The sequence below is a fragment of the Miscanthus floridulus genome, chromosome 6 (genome assembly GCF_019320115.1).
Source record: "Miscanthus floridulus cultivar M001 chromosome 6, ASM1932011v1, whole genome shotgun sequence".
Classification (NCBI taxonomy): Eukaryota; Viridiplantae; Streptophyta; class Magnoliopsida; order Poales; family Poaceae; genus Miscanthus; species Miscanthus floridulus.
In genome coordinates this window covers 53,035,380-53,058,793 of record NC_089585.1, presented here as the reverse complement: position 1 = coordinate 53,058,793, position 23,414 = coordinate 53,035,380, and the positions used below count along the sequence as shown (strand labels likewise).

Sequence of the window (23,414 nt, the reverse complement as noted above, 5' to 3'; positions counted from 1 at the left end):
GAGTTTTACATTCTTAAATACGCACCCCATACTTCAATGTACATGGTTAACAACCCTAACATCACTCTGTTTTAAATACTCTCCATAATTCTCGAGCGTTACAGAAAACAGCTAACTCATCCTCTAATTATGAACCCAAGATTTTAGCTCAGCGCATATTCTTTATTTTTTTGTGAAAAGGGTCAGCGCATTCACTCACATATTCACAGGCTTCAATTGGACCCTGTCGAATCCCCAGGTCCAAAGTCCAGGGGCAATAGAAACAGCAGGTGCGCTGCACCAACCCCACCACCACCGCCAGCAATGCCACCAAAAACACATGCGATTTGTTGGTAGCAGCAGTCCGAGGGAGCCAAGCTGTCCATCCATCCAGCGTTTGTTAAGAATGGCAACGGCCATGTACCCGTCGGGTTTTGTCGGAACGTTTTCTTTCTCGCTAATTTATTTTATTCCCGTTCTCGTTAACTGTCTCGGGTATAGATTCTTGCTCATCTCCGTACCCGCCGGGCATCGGTCGGATAACAGATACCCGACGGGTACTACATACCTGATAAATAAGGACACTTGGGGTCGCAGCTTTGCAATCGGAGACGTTTCTTCTTCACCCGGGTATAAGTGTCGAAGTATCGGAGATGCCGAGGAGAAAGAGCGAGGTTGCGAGGAGGACGAGCAAAGGTGGCAGAGAGACCGAACTGAGAAAGCGAGGGGCACGAGCGCTCGTGAGGCAGGCGTGCTTGTGCTGCTGGCGGAGATGGTAAGGAAAAATTGAACTAGGGTTCTTAGAACACATAAACTATATATATGATTGTTTAGATTTGGGCCAAAATACCTATATTGAGCTTCTTTGGGTCTAATACTCGCATGACAGCTCAAATAGTCGGGTTCCCCAACGGGTAACAGGGACGAGTAAACAGAGAACATTCCCGTACCCGCTATACCCGTCGGGGATAGATTCTTACCCATTTACAGCTTGTTCGGTTGACTGGTTCATATCGTTGCTGGATAATTTGTGTGAGAGAAAAATATTATTCTAACTAAAAATTTACGATCGTTTATGACGAGCCACGGCCTAACAAACAGGCTGTTAAATGCCCATGGATAAAGATACGGTCCTATCTCGGTCCTGTAATGGATCAAATAGGTATCCGTATCGGGGGGCCGTTGCAGCGCCGCGTGTACTCCTGCTCTGTGGTACCACTGACCTTGTCCTTTTGCTCTTTCCGTTTCCATCCCTGAAATCTGAAATCCTCTAGCGCGAAGTTACTTCCTCTGTTTCTTCTTTTTTTAGCCTGCAATCCGACTGCTCGCTGAAGACTGGATTCCTTAGTTTTTCTTTGTTCTTCAGGGGAGGATTCAGGGAATGCTCGGAGTTCCATTCCGCGGCTGAAACTTCTGGGAGGGTTTAAGGTAAGAGTTCTCCGGTTTCTCCATGATCCCTGCCTCCCAAATTTCCAAACTTTCTTCTTCTTCTTCTTCTGTTCTTGATTTTCTTCTTCTCTCTCCACTTGGTTCAGTTCTTTCCCCGCTCCTCTTAACCGCGACTCACTCCGAAACGTTTCTCCATTTTGTTCCATTTTAAAGTTTGCTCTTTCTAGTACCGAGAAATGATTGTTCGGTTGAGAAAGGTCGTTGCTGGCGTTCCATTCTATTTTAATATTCGAGAACAGCGCCCACTAGATCTGAGCACGAGGAGGAATTTTTGTGTGGGCGGTATTTCAAACCGGAGGGCGGTTTCTTCTCGTATGGGAGTGTTTCCCTGATTTTTGGTTTACTTATGCTAGGGTGCTTTTACTTCCTCCCTTTTCAAACCTCGCTGATGCCGTCCAGGCTGTAAATCCGTTGGGGCTATCCCTATCATCTTCTTCTTACTTAAAGTAGCATCATGTTACGCATATTTGTACTCTGATGCAAGTTCTGGATCTGATTGAATTTTACGTCACCTTTACTTCTCTTTGACTTCCCTGTCTTTTGGCCAATGCTTCTTACAAAATATCTGTACCTAAACTACAGGTAGTTTTAATCTTGTTGAAATTTGTTCTTTTTTTTCTTTCTTTTTAGAAATGAACACTTCCTTGAAATATTACTCTATCAGGATGCCTTCCTCCTCTTGTTTTTTTTTTCTTTACTTGACTGATTATGGATAGATAAGAAATGTATTTTAGTTGGCAAGTTTTTACTTACTTCAGTACTTATTGCAAGGGTTTCCCCTATTCTCGTCCTGGTTATTAATTTTATCTTCTGACCAGAGAGTAAGGAGAACTTGACCTCAGCGGTAGAGAAGAATATGGCAACCACTGAAGCTGCCACGGACACAGGCAGTTCTAGGAGGTCACAAGAAGACACTGCAACACTAATCCCACACAGTGGCAATTTGGGAGAATCAAGCCGGAAGGGCGTGAAGACCACCAGGTTCAAAGATGATGATGAGGTTGTGGAAATCACCATTGTACAGCGTGATTCAGTGGCAATTGAAGATGTCAGGGCAGTCGATGATGGTGGCTCGGGGCATGGTGGTGGGTTTGACGGACTGTCACTTGTGTCACCTTCCTCGTCAAGGAGCGGCAAGCTATCATCAAAGATTAGGCAGGTGAAAAATGTGCTAAAGATGAAGAGCTCAAGCAATAAGGTGCCACAGACACAGTTGGGAAAGAACGTGAGGAAGAGATTGGACAGAAGCAAGAGTGGGGCTGCTGTAGCGCTCAAGGGCTTGCAGTTTGTGACTGCAAAAGTCGGTCATGACGGCTGGGCTGCAATGGAGAAACGGTTCAACCTGCTACAGGTTGATGGCGTGCTGCTACGTTCAAGATTTGGGAAATGCATTGGTAATTTCAGTGGTTCTAATGAATATGTATCTCCATACAGCTATTTGAACAATGCTAATACAAGCATTGCTTTGGATTGTGCAGGGATGGATGGATCTGATGAGTTTGCAGTGCAAGTCTTCGATTCATTAGCAAGGAAGAGAGGGATAACAAAGCAGCTGCTCACTAAGGATGAGCTGAAAGATTTCTGGGAGCAACTCAGTGATCAGGGTTTTGACAACCGTCTACAGACATTCTTTGACATGTTAGTAATTTTGATGAATATCTTATTAGTCCTGGCATGGTTTCCTTCTTTATGCATAACTGTATGTGATGCGTTATCGAAATCCACCTCCACATAAAAAAATACTTGGCCTTACTAACATGCTACAACAACAACAACATAGCCTTGCCTTACTAACATGCTATCTTAAAAAAACTATGAAGCAAAACTATTGTACTCCTTCCGTTCCAGTATATAAGGCGTAACCACCTTCGGTTCAAAGACCAAGGAACACATTTAATTCTCTCTATCAACACTAGTATTACTGCATCGATGCATGTGCCTCTAGAGATAGCACGCCTTATATTATGGGACACAAATAAAAAGTGGTTACGCCTTATATTATTGGACGGAGGGAGTAATAAGTTTACACCAGCTGTTGTGTATTCAACAATTTTATTTGGCACTTACCATGTGTTAAGTTTTTCTGTTCAGGGTTGACAAGAATGCTGATGGAAGGATCACAGCAGAGGAGGTTAAGGAGGTCTGTCAGAAGAATCAAGAATTTGAAATCTAATATGTTCATGCTGTGTGTTGTAAGGTGCTAAGCAAATGATAATATGCTCTTGCAGATTATTACCCTCAGTGCTTCAGCAAACAAACTTTCCAAGCTCAAGGAACGGGCTGATGAGTACACAGCACTCATTATGGAACAACTTGACCGCGACAATCTGGGATACATTGAGGTCTGCCCAATATACTCACAAAAAATAACAATTGTGGCACAGTCCATGAACTAACCCATGCTAAAAAATTAACAGCTTGAGGATCTGGAGGCACTTTTGCTGCAATCACCATCTCAAGCTGCTGCAAGATCGACAACACAAATCTCAAAACTTAGCAAAGCTCTTAGCATGAAGCTTGCATCAAACAAGAACACAGGTCCATTTTACCACTACTGGCAAGAGTTCATGTACTTCCTTGAGGAGAACTGGAAGCGCATTTGGGTTATGACTCTCTGGCTCTCGATCTGCATTGGCCTCTTCATTTGGAAGTTCATCCAATACCGTAATCGAGCTGTATTTGGCATCATGGGTTATTGTGTGTGCACTGCAAAAGGTGCTGCAGAGACCCTCAAATTCAATATGGCCCTGGTTCTGTTTCCTGTTTGCCGAAATACAATCACTTGGATTCGATCAAAGACAAAGATCGGAGCTGTTGTGCCGTTCAATGACAACATAAATTTCCACAAGGTAAGACTATATGTACTCAGTTAGTATTGAACACAGGATGCGCCTTTCCATTCTGTGGGAGTATCCATTCCAATTGAAACATAGTTCTCTTTTTTTATCCTAGATGACCAATGAGAATGAATTGTTAACCTTCCCATCTGATAGTTACACTTACTAATGTGGAAATTACATTATGTAATATGTATGGAATTATTGTGCAGGTAATAGCAGCAGGTGTTGCAGTTGGTGTTGCTTTGCATGCAGGTGCTCACCTGACATGTGATTTTCCCCGGCTGCTCCATGCAAGTGATGCTGCCTATGAACCAATGAAGCCTTTCTTTGGAGACAAAAGGCCACCAAATTACTGGTGGTTTGTAAAGGGAACTGAAGGGTGGACAGGGGTGGTCATGGTTGTACTTATGACTATAGCTTTCGTATTGGCCCAGCCATGGTTTCGGCGTAATAGGCTCAAGGATTCTAATCCCCTCAAGAAAATGACTGGCTTCAATGCCTTTTGGTTTACGCACCACTTATTTGTTATTGTGTATGCACTGCTCGTTGTCCATGGGATCTGCTTATATCTAAGCAGAAAATGGTACAAGAAAACGGTAAACATCTGTACCCTCATTGGCTAGAGAGCATCTAATTTCTGAAAGTCATTACTTACAGAGCATTTCTACCATTGCAGACCTGGATGTACCTTGCTGTCCCTGTGCTCTTGTATGTAAGTGAGCTAATTCTTCGGCTATTTAGGAGCCATGATGCTGTTAGGATTCAGAAGGTACCTGCAATTCCGTTCCTTTGGTTTTGCCATGTATTTTTCAACTTGCATACGATGAGAACAAAGCAAAGTTCAGATAGTAGTAGGTGTGCTACACACCCTTCCACCCAAATTTTCTGTTCAATTCGAATTTCGGTGTCTATTTTCTTTCATTTTACAAAGATACCTACTTACTCTGTAGTATTTTCATTTTATTTATGAGAAGTCATTTTGAAAATTTTGGTTTTCCTTTTTGACTTCTAACTTTGTGCCCTCTCAATAGGTTGCAGTATATCCAGGGAATGTTTTGGCTCTCTATGTGTCCAAGCCACCTGGATTCAGGTATCGGAGTGGGCAGTATATCTTCATAAACTGCCGTGCTGTCTCTCCATATGAATGGTAGGCAGTTACACCCTTCCTCAAGGAAAGTGATGTACCTCGATTATATGATCAGCAGATGACAGAAGTTCATAATTTTCTTCTCTTGCAGGCACCCATTTTCCATTACATCAGCACCAGGAGATGATTATCTTAGTGTCCACATTCGCACAAGGGGTGATTGGACTTCACGTCTTAGGACTGTCTTCTCTGAGGTAATTTGGCTCGTAGGTTTTGAGTTTTTATTGGTCCAATAAGCCCCTTCTAGAACAAGACTCGATAACTCTTGAGGATGGTGAACACAACTTGTGAAATTTGTTATTTGTGAACTTCGATATCTGATGCCATTGCTTTTGTTGTTGGACCTGACAATTATGTAAATATGTACCAGGCATGCCGTCCTCCAACTGATGGAGAAAGTGGACTCCTCAGAGCTGACCTTTCCAAGGGGATCACTGAGAGCAACGCCAGGTAGAATTTGTTTGATTTGTTTTGAAATGTAGTACAATAGAATATACATTTCTTAGATTCATCTGACCCTGAATTTTGACATGCTCTAGGTTCCCAAGACTCTTAATTGATGGACCATACCGTGCTCCGGCGCAAGACTATCGGGAATATGATGTGCTCCTGCTCATTGGACTAGGCATTGGAGCCACTCCATTGATTAGCATTGTGAAGGATGTACTTAACCACATTCAGCATGGAGGATCTGTTGCAGGCATCGAGCCTGAGGGCAGTGGCAAGGCCAAGAAGAGGCCATTCATGACAAAGAGGGCCTACTTCTACTGGGTGACCAGAGAAGAGGGGTCTTTTGAATGGTTCCGAGGGGTCATGAATGAGGTGGCAGAGAAGGACAAGGATGGAGTCATTGAACTCCACAACCACTGCTCGAGTGTGTACGAGGAAGGGGATGCACGTTCTGCCCTCATTGTCATGCTTCAAGAGCTCCAACACGCGAAGAAGGGAGTCGACATCTTGTCTGGAACTAGTGTCAAGACGCACTTTGCGCGTCCCAATTGGCGAAGTGTTTTCAAACATGTTGCCGTGAACCATGAGAACCAACGCGTTGGTATGTCACTTTGTCATCTTCATATCATGTCGAAGCATTCTATGTCATCTTCCTATCATGTCGAAGCACTAGAAACGTCAATTGACTTCATCATCTAACATCTGATTACTGTTCAGGAGTTTTCTACTGCGGTGAGCCTGTCCTTGTGCCAGAGCTTCGGCAGTTTTCAGCAGACTTCACCCACAAGACAAATACAAAGTTTGAGTTCCACAAGGAGAACTTCTAATGGCGTAACTGGAGAAGCTCTGGACGTGGTCCTCTAATGATTTCAGAATGTGAATTATGAGGGTTGTAATATATATACCAGTAGAAAAATAAGACGATGGGAGTTATTTTGTTGTAGATGTCAAAGTAGATGAAGTGTCTTTGTAAGCATGCAACCTTAAAAGTGTTAACACATGGAAACATGACATTTCGTTTTAAAGCTGGTTTCGACAGGTCTGTTGTGTTGTCTGCTCCTGTTGGGCATACATTGCTTCTGTCTTAACAGCACCGCCTCTATAGTGGAGATCCGAGGAAGGTATTTACGGCACAAATGAGTCAGTTTCACTTGTGATCGTGAACTCCTGATGCTGAGTAGTTAGTTAGTTGTGCATTTCTTAGGTTGCTTAAAATGGAAGTTGCGGTGCTGGTGCTGCATATTGTTTGATGTCTTGGCATTTCAAAGCTTGTGATAATGAGCAGTAAGCGTATGCCTGAACTGCTTGATCCATACTGCCATTTCAAACTTGCTGCCAAGCGTCATGATGCCTTTTCCCATGAATCGCCCGAATGAAACGAGGCCTCGTGGGTCCGGACGCCTTTGTGCAGATGGAAACGGGCATCTTCTCAGCTCGAACGGCCATTGGTTAGCTCAACCGCCTCGGGCCGAGTCGCCGCTGGCCCCTCTGCGCTTCCCCATCCAGAACGGAGAGAGTAGACCTGCCGCCCACACCAGAGACCAGACAGCCATTACCCCCATCACCTGTCTCTCGAGGAAGGTGGTTCGCGCGCACGAGAGTGGAGGTGGTGGTTCCAGTCCCCTTGCTCGTTTGGTGTTCGACGAAATGTCTGTTACCGCCCGGGAGATGCCAGCAGGGTGGTTGGATTATACATCCAGGACAATGGCGAGTGTAAACAGACTGCCCTCATGGGTCGCAATCATGTCAATGTTCGTGACGGAGGTGGTGCCAAAGCAGGTAATAATCTTGCTCCTACGTGGTGAAGTAGTATAATTCTTGATTCTTGTTTATACCTCTCTTCTTTATTTTTATTTTTATTTTTATTTTTTTGTGAATTTTGTTTATACCTCATTTGCTAGCACTTGGAGTCCCTAGTTGTTCCATTGCCACTAGTGGCAGGCTGGATATCTCCAGTTTGTATTGGCAGACTGGGTACAACAAATTCTTTTAGCGGAATGGCCAGGTGTTCTGCCGTTTCATTAAGTTGAAAGCAAGTGCAATACTTGCATGGATCTGAGAACTGTTGACTGCAACACTACCCTTCTAAAACGAAGAAGAAAAGGAAACTGCAGTACCCTACTAAAACAAAGATGAAAAGAAAAGGACTGAATATAGCCGCTCTAACTCACATCCAACCTTGGTTTTCTTTTTCTCCATTTCCAAAGATCAGAGGCTAATTGAGACCCAGCTTCTCCAGCTTCAATCTAACCCGCCCAACCAGCAAAACCACTCTCTGCAAAGCCACCTTACCCAGCAGGCAGCAGCACCACGACCTCCTTGCCAAAGATGAGATTTACCACCTTCAGAGAGCTAAAAAGGATTGGGCTGTCAATGGAGACCGCAATACTACTTTCTTCCACCACTCCATAATTAAAAGAAATAGACGTAACCGTATAACCTACCTCCACAATCGTGACGGCTCTTTATCCACCACTCCTGACCAGCTAGCTAATACCCTCAATCACTACTTCCAATCCATCTTCACTTCCCAGAATCAGCCTACCAATCAACCGACCAGTACCCAGCAGCCCCCTCCCTCCCCTGTTGCTTTACCTATCCATGCACCCAATGCTACCTACAACCATCACAGTCCTGCCCATGATGTCACTGCTGCCTTCTCCACAGGTTCTATGGTTTGCCCAGCTGATGACACTTACACTAACTCCATTCCAAATATGCAGGAATTATATGAAATTGTCAAACAGATGAGGAACAATGCCAGCCCGGGACCCGATGGCCTCAACGCAGCCTTCTACAAATCGGTGTGGCCGTGGATCAAACAGGACGTCAGTAAACTGGTAACAGATTTCTACTCCGGACATTTCAGCGATGACATCAATAAAACCTATATTGCCCTCATTCCTAAAAAAGATCAACCTCAAACTCCACAAGATTTTAGACCCATAAGTCTTTGTAATGTCATTTACAAAATTATAGCTAAGTCTCTAGCTAATAGAATAAAGCCTCACCTTCCTAATACAATTAATCATGCTCAGGCGTCTTTTATTACTGACAGGCATATCTCTTCTAATGTCATCATCACCCAGGAAATAATTCACTCCTTCAACCTTAAAAACTGGAATCAGAAAGCTTTTCTCTTAAAATTAGACCTTGCTAAAGCTTTTGATAGGCTAGAATGGGGTTTCATTGAGTCGGCCCTCCATCGTCAAGGGTACCATGGTCATTTCATTAAACTCATCCAGGCATGCATTTCATCGCCGTCTTTTTTTGTACTGGTTAACGGTGAACCTTCTGCCTCCTTCCGCTCTGAACGTGGCATTCGTCAAGGCTGCCCCCTGTCACCGTATCTTTTTGTCATTGCAGTTAATGAACTGTCTATTCTTTTGCAAGCTGAATTGCAGAACAGGAATTTTTCAGGCATCAGCTTGGGGCCCGGCTGTCCACCCATCCACTCTCTCCTTTTTGCCGATGATCTGATTCTCTGTGGTCAAGCCTCTGTTGCTGAGGCTTCCACTATTAATTCCCTTTTCCATCAATTCTCGCAGTTATCCGGGCAAATTTCTAATTTCCAAAAATCTTCCATCCTCTTTAGCAAGAATGTTGACAGTGCCACCGGATCCCAAATTAAAAACATTTTTCTTCCTAATACTATGCACCTTAGTCGTCCAATGATTTTTAGTCACAGGGACAGGAATAAGGCTTATGATTTCATTCTCAACAAGTTCCGCTCCAAATTCACCACTGTTAAAGCCAATAAGCTTAACCATGCTGGCAGACTCACCTACATCAAATTTGCTCTTGCCTCTATTCCTATATACTACATGTCCACTGTTCTTTTTTCCAAAACTTTTGTTGAAAAGATCACTGGAATCATTTGGAGGTTTTGGTGGGCTGCCGCTCCTGGGAAGATATTTGTCAACCCAAAGAAAATGGGGGTCTCGGAGTCAGAGACCTTTTCACTATCAACAAAAGTCTGATCACCCACGCTGCCTGGAACATTGCCGCCAACAAAAACCCCTTTCTCACCAGCATCTTAAAAGCCAAATATTTCCACTCCACCTCGTTTTGGACGGCTAGAGCTGATGGGCCTCGCTCTATTTTCTGGTCTTCTATCCTTCAGATTAAAAATGATCTTGTCCAGAATGTGATTTACCAAATTCATAATGGCAACACTTCTATTTGGTCTTCTCCTTGGTGTCAAATCTGGAACTCCATTCACGACCACCTTCTCTTGCCTGTCACTCACTCTCCTCTTCCGAGCGTGGTCTCTGATCTATGGTTCCCTAATACTCATACTTGGAACCTGGATCTCCTCTCCACCATCTTTGATCCTCAGGCTGTTCAGATTATTTCCCAAATTGTAACGGTGGACAGCCAGCACCATGACATCCTTGGATGGACTTCGGCAAGAAAAAGCGACTGCACAACTAAAAATATTTACAGATTTTTAAGTTTGCAGGCTCAGGTTCAGCTTCCGCTCACAGGATCAAGGAGCATACAGCAACAGGCTAACCAGATCCTTCAACGAATGTGGAAGCTGAAAAACCTTCCTCCACTTATCAAGACTTTCACTTGGAGACTTATACGCAGAGCTCTTGCCACCGGATGCCGAGCAGCAAGATATTCAACACACATTGACGAGCATTGCAGCACCTGTGGACTAATTGAAACTGATGCTCATTTATTTTTTTCACTGTGATTTTGCTCGTGCAGTTTGGTTTTCAGCCACTCCACCTCTATGAACTGACACTTTACCAAATGAGGATGATGGAGTACAGGTTATTCTTTCAGTACTTATTACTGATTCAACTGATAACTCCTTGATGCAAAAAATTCTTGTAACTATGTGGTATATATGGAAAGCCCGAAATGATCAAAGATTTGGCAGGAAAACATGGAATACTTGGCAGGTACATCATGCTGTGGCGGCATATATCAACACAGCAAACTCACCATTCTCCGTAGAGGATGCACAGGACTATGCAACACAGGAGGCAATGCACAACACAGAGACGGTAACCTCAAATATCAACGCCTTCACTCCAGGAATGAACAATGAAATGACAGGTGCAACTTCTTCACCTGAACCAATGGAGAACAATGAGCAAGACGATGCAACGATGCAACGAGGCCTTCACTCCAGGAATGTAGATCAAGGCTTGGTGTTCCTCTCCATCTGCCTCCAAACCGCTTGCTCAGACCATTCTCTTCTGCGCTCAGCAGCGGTGTTTCCCTGACTTCGTTCTGAGCGTGTGTTCTCGTGAGCTCTGACTACTGCTCCAATGGTGGAGCTGGTGGTCAGCATGGTGGTCGGGCCACTGCTGTCCCTGGTGAAGGAGAAGGCATCAAGCTACCTCCTGGACCAGTACAAGGTGATGGAGGGCATGGAGGAGCAGCACAAGATCCTCATGCGCAAGCTGCCTGCCATCCTCGACGTCATAACCGATGCCGAGGAGAAGGCGAGGCACCGAGAAGGAGTGAAGGCGTGGCTCAAGGAGGTCAAGACGGTGGCGTACGAGGCGAATGAAGCCTTTGATGAGTTCAACTACAAGGCGCTCCGTCGTGAAGCCAAGGAGAAGGGGCACATCCGCAAGCTTGGTTTCGAGGGAGTAAAGCTCTTTCCTACTCACAACCGCGTTGCATTCAGTAATAAAATGGGCAACAAGCTTCGCAGGATTGTGCAGACCATTGAGGTCCTTGTGACTGAAATGAATACATTTGGATTCAACTATCAAAACCAAGCACCAGCACCCAAGCAGTGGCGTGAGACTGATTCCATCCTTATTGACTCTGGTAATATTGGCACCAAATCAAGAGATGCAGAGACGCAGAAGATTGTTAAGATCCTGATTGATAGGGCTAACGTCGCAGAGCTCACTGTCCTTCCTATCGTTGGAATGGGTGGGTTGGGTAAGACTACCCTAGCTCAGCTCATCTACAACCACCTTGATGTCAAGAAGCATTTTGAGCTACACAAGTGGGTCTACGTGTCAGACGAGTTTGATGTTTTCAAGCTTGCAAACAAGATCTGCAATAGCACTGAGAAGAACCTTGAGGAGGCACAAAAGAAGCTCCAGGATATACTTGAAGGAAAGAGGTAAAGTGTATTCTCTCCCATGTCCTTCTCAAAGTTTTTCTTTTTATGGAGAATATTTTTCTCAAACTTACACCCTCCGTCCTAAAAATTTACAATTCTAGCTTTTTTTAGTTGAATCAATCTCGAGTTTAACCAAATTGCCAAAATACTAATATTCATGGTGTTAGTCGTTGAATTCTCACTCTTGGTAGTAGCAGTATTCTTACTCTCATCGAGAGAGGATGACACTAAGAGTTGGGACAATTTTCTAGTTTATTTCTCAATGCCATGCCAATCTGAGGGGTTGGGGATATATATTTATAGGCTACTAGCCAGCCAAGCATATGCCAAGATGCTAGTCTAAGATGCTAATATGTTGTCCTCTAAGATGTGTCCTAAGATGCTGTCCTAGCTAAGATGCTGCTGATGTCCTCTCAGTCAAGACAGCTGCAAGGATGCTGTCCTCTCAGTCAAGATGCTGCTGCAGCCAGCCCCACAAAGACTGCTACAGCCCCACAAAGACCACAGAGACTTATCCCATCATTCTCCCCCTAAGTCTTGTGTGTCGTCTTGTGGGAAAGTTGAACCATCCCGATCCTGGAGCAGAGCTCAAGGAACTTGATCCTCCCAAGGGGCTTGGTGAGCAGGTCCGCAAGCTGGTCCTTGGTATTGATTTAGCTCGCCTTGATGCTTCCTTTCTCAAAACAGCCTCGGATGAAGTGGTACCTCACCCGGATGTGCTTGCTGTGTTCATGGAAGACGGGGTTCTTTGCCAGGGCCAGAGCGGACTTGCTGTCCACCCTGAGCTCCATCGCCCTAGTGTCTCTGCCGAGGAGATCACCAAGCAGTCGAGCGAGCCAGAGTGCCTGAGTCGAAGCGGTGGAGGCCGCTATGTACTCGGCCTCGCAGCTGGACAGGGCCACCACCTGCTGCTTGACCGACTGCCAGCTAACGAGGCACTTGCCGAGGAAGAAGAGGACCCCGCTCGTACTCTTGCTGGTGTCAATGTTGCCGGCGTGGTCGCTGTCGCTGTACCCGATGAAGTGTGCCGCCCCAGGGCACCTAGGGTAGTAGAGGCCGTGGTTGAGAGTCCCTGCAACATAGCGGATGATCCTCTTCACAGTCTGCTGGTGCTCTATTGTCGGTCGCTGCATGAACCGACTAACGTAGCCGACGGAGAATGCCAAGTCCGGCCGTGTGTGGGCGAGGTAGCGAAGGCTCCCCACAAGACACCGGTACTACGTAGCGTCCACCTCCTTCGTCGTGCTGTCGCGGCTCAGCTTCAGCCTCTCCTCCATCAGAGTGAGAGCTGGGTTGCAGTCGGTGAGCCCAGCTAGCTCAACGACGCGCTTAGCGTAGGCGGTCTGTCGAAGCGTGATCCCGGAGTCATCCTGGTGCACCTCGATCCCCAGGTAGAAGGAGAGAGGTCCTAGGTCACTCATCTGGAAGGTGGCCTTCATCTCTTCCTTGAATGCCGCCACCTCCGCATCCTTGGTGCCGGTGATCACCAAGTCGTCGACGTAGACACCCACCAGCAGAGCATTTCCTCCACTGCCCCGTCGGTAGATGGCCTCCTCGTGCGGGCTTTGCTCGAAGCCCATCCCCTTTAGCGTGGAATCCAGCTTGGCATTCCACGCCCTCGGTGCCTGCCGCAAGCCATAAAGGGCCTTGCGTAGGCGGAGCACCTTGCCCTCCTTGCCGAGGATCGCAAATCCCGGCGGCCGGTGCACGTAGACCTCCTCCTTCAAGTCGCCGTTAAGGAACGCTGACTTGACGTCCATGTGATGAACACGCCAGCCCTCCTGGGCAGCTAGCGCAAGGAGGAGTCGCACAGACTCCATCCGTGCCATGGGAGCAAAGGCGTCGTCGAAGTCGACCCCCTCCTGCTGCATGAAACCTCATGCCACCAAGCGAGCCTTGTGCTTGACGATAGCACCGGCTTCATCCCTCTTCAGCTTGTACACCCACTTAAGGGTGATCGCGCGGTGACCATGAGGAAGGTCAGCAAGCTCCCAGGTGCGGTTCTTCTCAACTGCATCCATCTCCAACTGCATCGCGGCACGCCATGCCGTGTGTCTCTCGGCCTCTGCAAACGACCGAGGCTCACAGTCGTCACACGCAAGGTGCAACTGCGCCTCAGGTCGTGAGGCACCGGTCCCGGCACCGGCTGGTCGCCGAGAAGGTTCTCCATCGTACGGTACCGCAACGGCTCGCCGTCGTGGTACGCGTCAATGCGCTCCTCATCGTGAGAGAGTGGAGTAGCGAGCTCAATCGGGCCGTGCTCGACATGAGCTGGTGGTGGAGTAGACGTGCCCGGAGTGGTGCCTGTCGGTGCTGGAGTGCGTGGCGTTGCCGGCTGTGGTGGAGCCGGCGAAGAACTCATCGCAGCCGAGGTCCTGGCTGGAGAGCGTAGTGCTGTCGGAGTAGTAGGCGCCTGGGTCAGTGAAGGCTCGGGGACTGGGGTAGACGCGCTCGCCGAAGAAGAGCTGCCTACTCTCCCAGCTCCCTCGAAGTGGACGTACTCGACTGTGAAGTCGTCGTACGTCGGAGCCGAGCCGTCGTCCACCGCCTTGTCCCACGCCCATCCTCGCCCTTCGTCGAACACAACGTCGCGCGCCGTACGCACACGCTGTGTCTTCGGGTCGAGGATGCGGTAGGCCTTCGAGCCCTCCGCATAGCCGATGAACACTCCCGGAGTGCTCCTATCGTCGAGCTTGCTGATGTGGCCAAGCTCCTTGGCGAACGCGAGGCAGCTGAAGACCCGCAAGTGGGAGACCACCGGCTTGCGCCGATGCCAAGCCTCATACGGAGTCCTGCCGTCGAGCGCCTTGGTAGGCGAGCGGTTGAGGATGTAGACGGCCATCACCACCACCTCTCCCCAGAAGACAGCCGGCATCCCCCTCTGCTTGAGGAGGGCCTGAGCCATCCCCACAACCGTCTGGTTGCGCCGCTCGACGACGTCGTTCTGCTGTGAGCTGTACGGCACGGAGTAGTGGCGCTGAATGCCCTCGTTAGCGTAGTACGATGTGAATTCAGCTGCCGTGAATTCGCCACCGTTGTCGGTGCATAGCACGCGCAGCTTGCGGCCGCACTCCGCCTCCGCAGCAGCCTGCGCGCGCCTGGTGGCATCCGCAGCCTCTCCCTTGCTGCCGAAGACCATCACCCACATGTAGCGGGAGAGGTCGTCGACGAGCAGCAGGAAGTAGCGTCGTCCTCCCGGTGTGGCCGGTGTCACCGGGCCACACAAGTCCCCGTGCACAAGCTCGAGCCTCTCCTTGGCTCGAAAACTCGCCCGCTGGGGAAAGGGGAGTCGCCTCTGCTTCGTCAACACGTAGACGTCGCAGAGCTGCTCCACATGGTTGAGGCACGGCAGGCCTCGCACCATCTCCGTGGCACTGAGCCGCTTCAGAGCCTCAAAGTGAAGGTGCCCGAAACGCTCGTGCCACTGCCATGCCTCGTCGTCCCGACGAGCAGCGAGACAGAGGGGTTGTGCCACCTGCACGTTAAGGACGTAGAGTCGATTTGGGCTCCTGGATACCTTGGCAAGAAGGTGACGACGGTGATCCCAAATCCTCATGACTCCATCCTCAACCACCACGCGCGAACCGTTCTCATCCAGCTGTCCCAAGCTAATGATGGAGTTCCTCAACACGGGGATGTAGTAGACTCCGGTGAGCAGCCTGTGCTCACCAGACACGACGGTGAAGATGACGGAGCCGACGCCCTTGATCTCCATGCCGGAGGCATCCCTAAACTTGACAGAGCCTCGGACGCTAGAGTCAAGCTCGATGAAGAACTCCCGTCGACCAGTCATGTGATGGGTGGCGCCGGTGTCGAGGCACCACCCGTCAGTCTTGTCGTTGCTGGAGCCGTCACCGAGGAGGGCGTGTGCTTTTGGCTCATCAAGGTGGAGGAGAGCTGCTGCGGCCGGTGCTGCTGGAGGTAGCTCGATGCTTGCATGTGCCATGAACAGAGCCGGCTCCTCCTCCGCCTGTGCGACGTGGGCCTGGCCACGTCGTGGCTGTCGGTAGTCCTTGGCCCAATGGCCAAGCTGGCCGCAGTTGCGGTAGGCGTCGTTTCGTGCCGGCTTGTGCCTGCCGACGGCGCCGCCCTGGGCGCCTCCGCGGGCATCATCCTCGGCACGTCCTCACGCCCCGGCCTAGGTGTCTCTGCGCGCCTTGCGTGGCTTGCCATGCTTGCAACCGCCTATCACGGAAGAAGGCTCCCCCTTCTTCCGGTCACCTTGGCTGGCAAGCCACTGCTCCCGAGTGAGAAGGAGCTTCCCGCCAGTGGTGATGGGCCCCGAGAGAGACTGTGGCTCAACCTTGAGGCGACCTATCGTCTCCTCGAGCGACATCGTGGAGAGATCTAGCAGGGACTCGATCGAGCGAGCCATCTGCTTGTACTTCTCGGGGACGCAGCGAAAGAGCTTTTCGACAGCTCTCTCCTCGCCGTAGGTGTCATTGCCGAACTGCACCATCTTCTACAACAGAGTGTTGAGACGGAGAGCAAAGTCATCAACGTCCTCACCTGAAGGCCAGGTTCTCCCACTTCTTGCGAAGTGCCTACAGTGTGGACTTGCGGGCGCGGTCGCTGCCGATGCATGCCGCAGCGATGGTGTCCCAAGCCTCCTTGGCAGTCCGCTTATTGGTAAGCGAGAACTGCATCTCGAGTGGGACTGCAGCGATGAGGGCATCCAGCGCCCGTCGATCTAGGTCGTAGTCGACGTCGTCGTATCGGACTGCCTCCCACATGTGTCGCACCTGGAGCTTTACCCTCATCACCGCAGCCCACTCGACGTAGTTGGTCTTGGTGAGGGTAGGCCACCCACCGCCGGGACCGACGTCCCTGACAACAGCCTGGAGCCCGTGGTAACCACGGTACCGATCCGGGGAGAGAGAGCCACGCTGCCTGTGAAGGCCGCGCTCTCCATCGACCCGTCGGTACCGATCCGGGGAGAGAGAGCCACGCTGCCTGTGAAGGTCGCGCTCTCCATCGACCCGTCCGCCACCGTTGCCGTGCGCGCCTCCTCTAGGAGCGCTGCCGCCGTGCGCGCCTCCACCAGGAGCGCCGCCAGCGCGTCCGCGCCTGTCTGGGCTATCGCTGCGCTCGTGGGCGTGCGCGGCTGCCCTAGGAGCGCCACCGCTGTGCGCACCTCCTCCAGGAGCGCCGCCAGCGCGTCCGCGCCTGTCTGGGCTGCCGCCACGCTCGTGGGCGTGCGCGGCTGCCCACTGCGCCGCCCGCGCTCGCGCTGCCTCCCTCTCTAGCAGCTCGAGGTCCGCGTCGGCGGTGTCGTCAGCGAAAATGGAGCTGCCGATGCTGCCGCGCAGAGCCTCGACCTCCGCTGCCGCCGCACGCGCTGCATTCGCCGCCGCCGCAGCTTCCGCCTCCGCTCTGGCTGCTGCCAGCTCCGCCGCTGCCAGCCTCGACGCCCTTACCGTCGCCGCAGCGGTCTCTGCCGCCGCTCGCTCGTGTTCCTCTGCCGCGGCAAGTTCGGCCTCTTGCCGACGCCGCGTGCTCGAGGCGACCGAGCGCTGAGACTGCCCTGCGGACATGACGCGCTACCGGGGGGCTGCTGCATGGGGAGAGGGCTGCTTCAGACGAGTGCACGGGGGAGGAGTGAGCAGGAGCCGCCGGAGCTGCTGCTCGCAGCTGGGGCTGTTGTGTGGCTGGGAGAGGAGATGATCAGGAGATGCTCAGGCTACAGGATAGTACAGCTCCGATACCAGTTGTTAGTTGCTGAATTCTCACTCTTGGTAGTAGCAGAATTCTTACTCTCATCGAGAGAGGATGACACTAGGAGTTAGGATAATTTTCTGGTTTATTTCTCAATGCCATGCCAACCTGAGAGGTTGGAGATACATATTTATAGGCTGCTAGCCAGCCAAGCATATGCCAAGATGCTAGTCTAAGATGCTAATATGCTGTCCTCTAAGATGCTGTTCTAGCTAAGATGCTACTGCTGTCCTCTCAGTCAAGACAGCTGCAATGATGCTGTCCTCTCAGTCAAGATGCTGTTGCAGCCAACCCCACAAAGACCGCTACAGCCCCACAAAGACCACAAAGACTTATCCCATCACATGGTACCGAATCATGAGGTCTATTTTCAGAATAAATCTATTTGGAGATATAAATGATTTTTTCAGGAACATGCACATTAATTAAGAGAAAAAGGAAACTTGCGACTATACACACATTTCCAAATGAGCATGATGTTTGGACAACACGAATACTGACCTATAAAGCAATCTATTTATTCAGGAACAGGAGAGAGAGAGAGAGAGAGAGTACTCAACAACAACTAAAAAGGACCTATGGTAAATGGTAAACTGTGCATCAGAACCTAAGCAAACAACTACCGCAAGCATCCATAGGCAGCCTGCACCTAGCATTATGCCTCCTCTTTAATCCTTAGTGCCAGAACGCCTACCAATATAGAACCACCACATCAAAGACGTGCCTGTTGTGCTCCTTCCACATTAACCAAAACACCAACGTGACTAAGAAATCTTACGACGAGATATAATTATTTATACTATGTTCATAAATTTAATAAAATTTGACTTAGTTCAAACCCAGAATTGCACTCTTTATTGGACGGAGGATCTACTAATCAACAAGAGCATACAAACCCCACCAGGTCACATGTAATTTTCATTTTAAGCATTTCTCTGTCACTCCACTTGTCTTACGAAGCTCGAAGGCCACAAAAACTAACTGGCCCTCAAACCTGACTGTTAAATTAGCTGTAGGTGAACACCACGCTCAATCTGAGTTGCACATTACCCTCTACAACATGCATAAAACATGCAATCTCTTGTGCTCTCCACGCACTGATGCCAGGCTTATTTGTCACACAGATATCTTATTGTGTTGGATGACGTCTGGAATGAGGACAGTGACAAGTGGGAAAAGCTAAAAGCCAGCCTTAAGCATGGTGGGAACGGTTGTGTCGTATTGACAACCACTCGCAAGGAAGGAGTTGCGAAACTAATGGGTACAGTTGAAGCCCATGACATTGCACTTCTAGATACCGGAGTCATAAAGAAAATTATAGAGACTAAAGCATTCGGTTCACAAGAGAATAGGCCAACTGAGCTATCAGTGGCCTTGGTTGATGGCATTGTGGAGAGATGTGCAGGATCTCCCTTGGCTGCAAATGCACTAGGATCTGTGCTATGTGGCAAGACAAGTCCAGAAGAATGGAAGGCTATCCTAAGCAAAAGCATCGCCCATAACAAGGAAGATAAAATCCTGCCTATTATCAAGCTCAGTTACGATGATCTGCCATCGCATATGAAACAATGCTTTGCTTTCTGTGCTGTGTTTCCCAAGGACCATGAGATTGATGTGGAATCCCTGATCCAACTATGGATGGCAAATGGCTTTGTTCCCAAAGAAAAAGACATTCATCTTGAAACCACTGGTAAACACATTTTCGAGGAGCTTGTCTCAAGGTCATTCTTTCAAGATGTGAAGCAAGTCAGAGGGGATAGAGAGGACAAGGACGTGTATTGGTATTGCCCTAGGACTACATGCAAAATCCATGATCTCATGCATGATGTGGCACTGTCTGCCATGGAAAATGAAGTTGCTACCATAACTGATGAGAAGCCAAAGCAGAGTGAGTTTCTTCAAAGCACTTGTCGCCATATAGCTTTGTTGTGTGATGAGCCAGAGGCCATTTTGAATGGTTCTCTGAAGACGAGATCTCCAGCTATCCAAACACTACTATGTGAAAGAATCAAAAGTACGCTACATCATGTAGAAAAGTACAGCTCTATGCGAGCCTTATTATTCTCTCCAAAGTAAGGGCACATTCATACTGAAACCAAAGTATCTACGTCACCTGAGGTATCTTGATGTTTCACGGAGTGATATAGAGTCACTTCCAGAAGATACAAGCATCTTATATCATCTGCATACGTTGGATGTCTCTTACTGTGAGGATCTTAGCCGGCTTCCAAAGCAAATAAAGTACATGACTGCACTTCGGCACCTCTACACTCACGGATGTGGGAAGTTGAAGGGCATGCCGCCAAAGCTTGGGCAACTCACTTCCTTGCAAACACTCACTAATTTTGTAGTGGGTGTAGGGTCTGATTGCAGTAGTATCGGAGAGCTGCAGCATTTAAATAACCTTGGTGGTTCACTGCTTCTTAGTCAACTCGAAAATGTAAAAGAAGGAACAGATGCGAAGCTGGCCAATCTTGCAAATAAAAAGGATCTCATAGCGTTGTCATTAAGATGGACAACTACCGAGGAGGGGAAACCACACTGTGACAAGGTCCTAGAAGGTCTGGAAGCTCCTCGTGGACTGGAGGCCCTGAGGATAAATGATTACCAAGGAATCAGTTTCCCGGCGTGGATGGGTATGCTGGGAAACATGGTTGAGCTTCATCTTTATGATTGTAAGAAGTCGAAGAATCTTCCACCACTGCGGCAAGTACCAGCTCTACAAGTTCTATGTTTGGAAGGACTAGAAGAATTGCAATGCTTGTGCAGCGGTGGTACATTCTTCAATTTTCCTAATCTAAAGGAGCTTATGCTGGTCAGACTGCCTGCTTTTGATAGATGGTGTGAAGTAAACTGGCTCCAAGGAGAGCGGGTAATATTTCCTCATCTCGAGAAGTTGTGTATTCAGAAATGTGAAAAGCTGACGGCATTACCAGAAGCAGCACCACTTGGACAATCATGCGGTCAGATATGGTCAGCATTTCCAGCATTGAAGATACTCAAATTAAAAGACCTAGAGAGCTTTCATGGATGGGAGGCAGTCGAAGCCACTCAAGGACACCAGATAATGTTTCCTCATCTTGAAAAGTTATCTATTGGCAGCTGCCAAGAATTGATAGCTCTACCAGAAGCTCCACTGCTCGGAGAACTCTATGGGGGTACATTATAAAATGGCACGCTCAGCATTTCCAACATTGAAGGTGCTAAAGTTGAAAGAGTTAGATAAATAGCAGAAACGGGGTCAGCTGATGAAGCAACTCAAGGACAACAGATAATATTTCCGTGCCTTGAAGATTTATCAGTTCTCCATTGCAAAAATCTAATAGCAGTACCGGAAGGACCATTGCTCCAAGAATTGTGTGGTGAAGATTATGAAAAGGCACGCTCAGCATTTCCGGCGTTGAAGGTACTTAAACTGAAGGGATTGGAGAATTTTGAGAGATGGGTACAAGTTGGGGCAACTCAAGGAGGAGACACGATGTTCCCACATCTTGAAGAGTTATCGATTCGTGACTGCCCAAAGATGACAGCATTACCAGCAGGTACATCATCTTTGGCACCAACAGTTGGCCGTAGTGATATCAAAACATGGTCAGCATTTCCTGCATTGAAGGTGCTAAAGTTAAAAGAGTTAGATAAATTTCAGAAATGGGGGTCAGCTGATGAAGCAACTCAAGGACAACAGATAATATTTCCGTGCCTTGAAGATTTATCAGTTCTCGATTGCAAAAATCTGATAGCACTACCGGAAGGACCATTGCTCCAAGAATTGTGTGGTGAAGATTATGAAAAGGCACGCTCAGCATTTCCGGCGTTGAAGGTACTTAAACTGAAGGGATTGGAGAATTTTGAGAGATGGGAACAAGTTGGGGGCAACTAAAGGAGGAGACACGATGTTCCCACATCTTGAAGAGTTATCGATTCGTGACTGTCCAAAGATGACAGCATTACCAGCAGGTACATTATCTTTGGAACCATCAATTGGCCGTAATGATATTACAACACGGTCATTGTTTCCAAAATTAAAGACACGTTCTGTGCTTTAAAGAGTTTTAAGAGCTGGGGAGTCACGGAAGCAATTAATAGTAAACAGTGGACGTTCCCTGACCTTGAGACTGTTTTGATTGTTGGATGCCCAGAGTTGACAACTCTACCTGAGGGACCAAAGCTCAGCTCATTAGAAATACGAGACGGCCACCAGCAGATCTTGTTAGCGGCAATTCCTAGAGTTATTGATTCACTGTCCAAACTGGCGATGTCTTCCAAAGATGCAGAAACAGCCTTCCAGCCTGTTCGGGAGGCCGTATCGTATCGTGGATTATTTACTGCTGACTGGTTTGGTGTGAGAGAAAAACACTATTTCCGACTAAAAATTTACAATCGTTTACGAGCAAGCGAACAGGCTGCTTACCAGCTGAGCACGGTGCGTTTGAGCTGGCGGACAGCAACAACACTAAATCCACTCTGACAAGACTGGAGCTAGGGTGGGGCTGCCACTTCCTCTTCCACTCAAACGCACTAGCAGTATGGACAGTTTTGTACAGCTCCAAGATCTGACATTTATTTACTGCGATGCACTTGTCTACTGGCCGGAGGAGGAGTTCCAGAGCTTGGTATCCTTGAGGAATCTGGTGATTTGGGCCTGCAATAATCTGACTGGATACGCACGAGCTGCTCCTGGCCAACCAGCATCAGAAAGGAGCCAACTTCTGCCCAACCTCGAGTCTCTAGACATACAGGATTGTGAAAGGAGCCAACTTCAACGTGCCCGCATCTCTCAAGACAATGCAGATTCGGCGCTGTCCTAATCTTGAGTCCATATTCGGCAAGCAACAGGACAAGCCGACATTGAATGAAGGGCCTAGCACTGACGTCATGGCATCAATAGCTGCTGTACCACAGCTGTCTTCATCGACCAGGGATCACTTCCTTCCATGCCTTGAATCGCTAAGGATGTGTGGCAGCTTGTCAGAGGTTCTCAGGCCATGTTTACAACAACAACAACAAAGACTTTAAGTTCCAAATAAATTAGGGTAGGCTAGAGTTGAAACCCTACGCACCGGTGCATCTGGAGGTCTCCGTTGCACATGTCCAAACCATCTCAACCGGTGTTGGACAAGCTTTTCTTCAATTGGTGCTACCCCTAATCTCTCACGTATATCATCGTTCCGAACTCGATCCCTTCTTGTATGACCGCAAATCCAACGCAACATACGCATTTCCGCGACACTTAGCTGTTGAATATGTCGTCTTTTCGTAGGCCAACATTCTGCACCATACAACATAGCAGGTCTAATCGTCGTCCTATAAAACTTGCCTTTTAGCTTCTGTGGTACCCTTTTGTCACATAGGACACCAGACGCTTGCCGCCACTTCATCCACCCTGCTTTGATTCTATGGCTAACATCTTCATCAATATCCCCGTCCCTTTGTAGCATGATCCTAAATATCGAAAGGTATCCTTCCTAGGCACTACTTGACCTTCCAAACTAACATCTTCCTCCTCCCGAGTAGTAGTGCCGAAGTCACATCTCATATACTCAATTTTAGTTCTACTAAGTCTAAAACCTTTGGACTCCAAAGTCTCCCACCATAACTCCAGTTTCTGATTCACTCCTGTCCGGCTTTCATCAACTAGCACTACATCGTCCGCGAAAAGCATACACCAAGGGATGTCCCTTTGTATGTTCCTTGTGACCTCATCCATCACTAAAGCAAACAAATAAGGGCTCAA

General features: G+C 48.4%; 1 protein-coding gene and 1 pseudogene across 2 annotated transcripts; both read left to right on the top strand.

The window, feature by feature from the left end:
• The first annotated feature begins 1,165 nt into the window (after window positions 1–1,165).
• On the top strand, window positions 1,166–6,890 carry LOC136456055 (respiratory burst oxidase homolog protein B-like). Of its 2 annotated transcripts, XM_066455813.1 has the most exons (14): window positions 1,166–1,191; window positions 1,346–1,407; window positions 2,247–2,822; window positions 2,907–3,066; window positions 3,520–3,568; window positions 3,657–3,770; window positions 3,846–4,277; window positions 4,478–4,864; window positions 4,945–5,037; window positions 5,300–5,415; window positions 5,507–5,609; window positions 5,786–5,865; window positions 5,955–6,466; window positions 6,583–6,890. In XM_066455813.1, exons 3-14 carry the CDS (start codon window positions 2,285–2,287, stop codon window positions 6,690–6,692), a joined length of 2,694 nt encoding a protein of 897 aa, XP_066311910.1. In that variant the 5' UTR covers window positions 1,166–1,191; window positions 1,346–1,407; window positions 2,247–2,284; the 3' UTR covers window positions 6,693–6,890. The 2 variants fall into 2 exon arrangements, with proteins under 2 accessions (XP_066311910.1, XP_066311908.1); XM_066455811.1 differs by lacking the exon at window positions 1,166–1,191 and having other exon boundaries at window positions 1,201–1,407.
• Window positions 6,891–7,268: 378 nt separating this feature from the next.
• LOC136456054 (disease resistance protein RGA2-like) lies at window positions 7,269–22,172 on the top strand (annotated as a pseudogene).
• The last annotated feature ends 1,242 nt before the right edge of the window (window positions 22,173–23,414 follow it).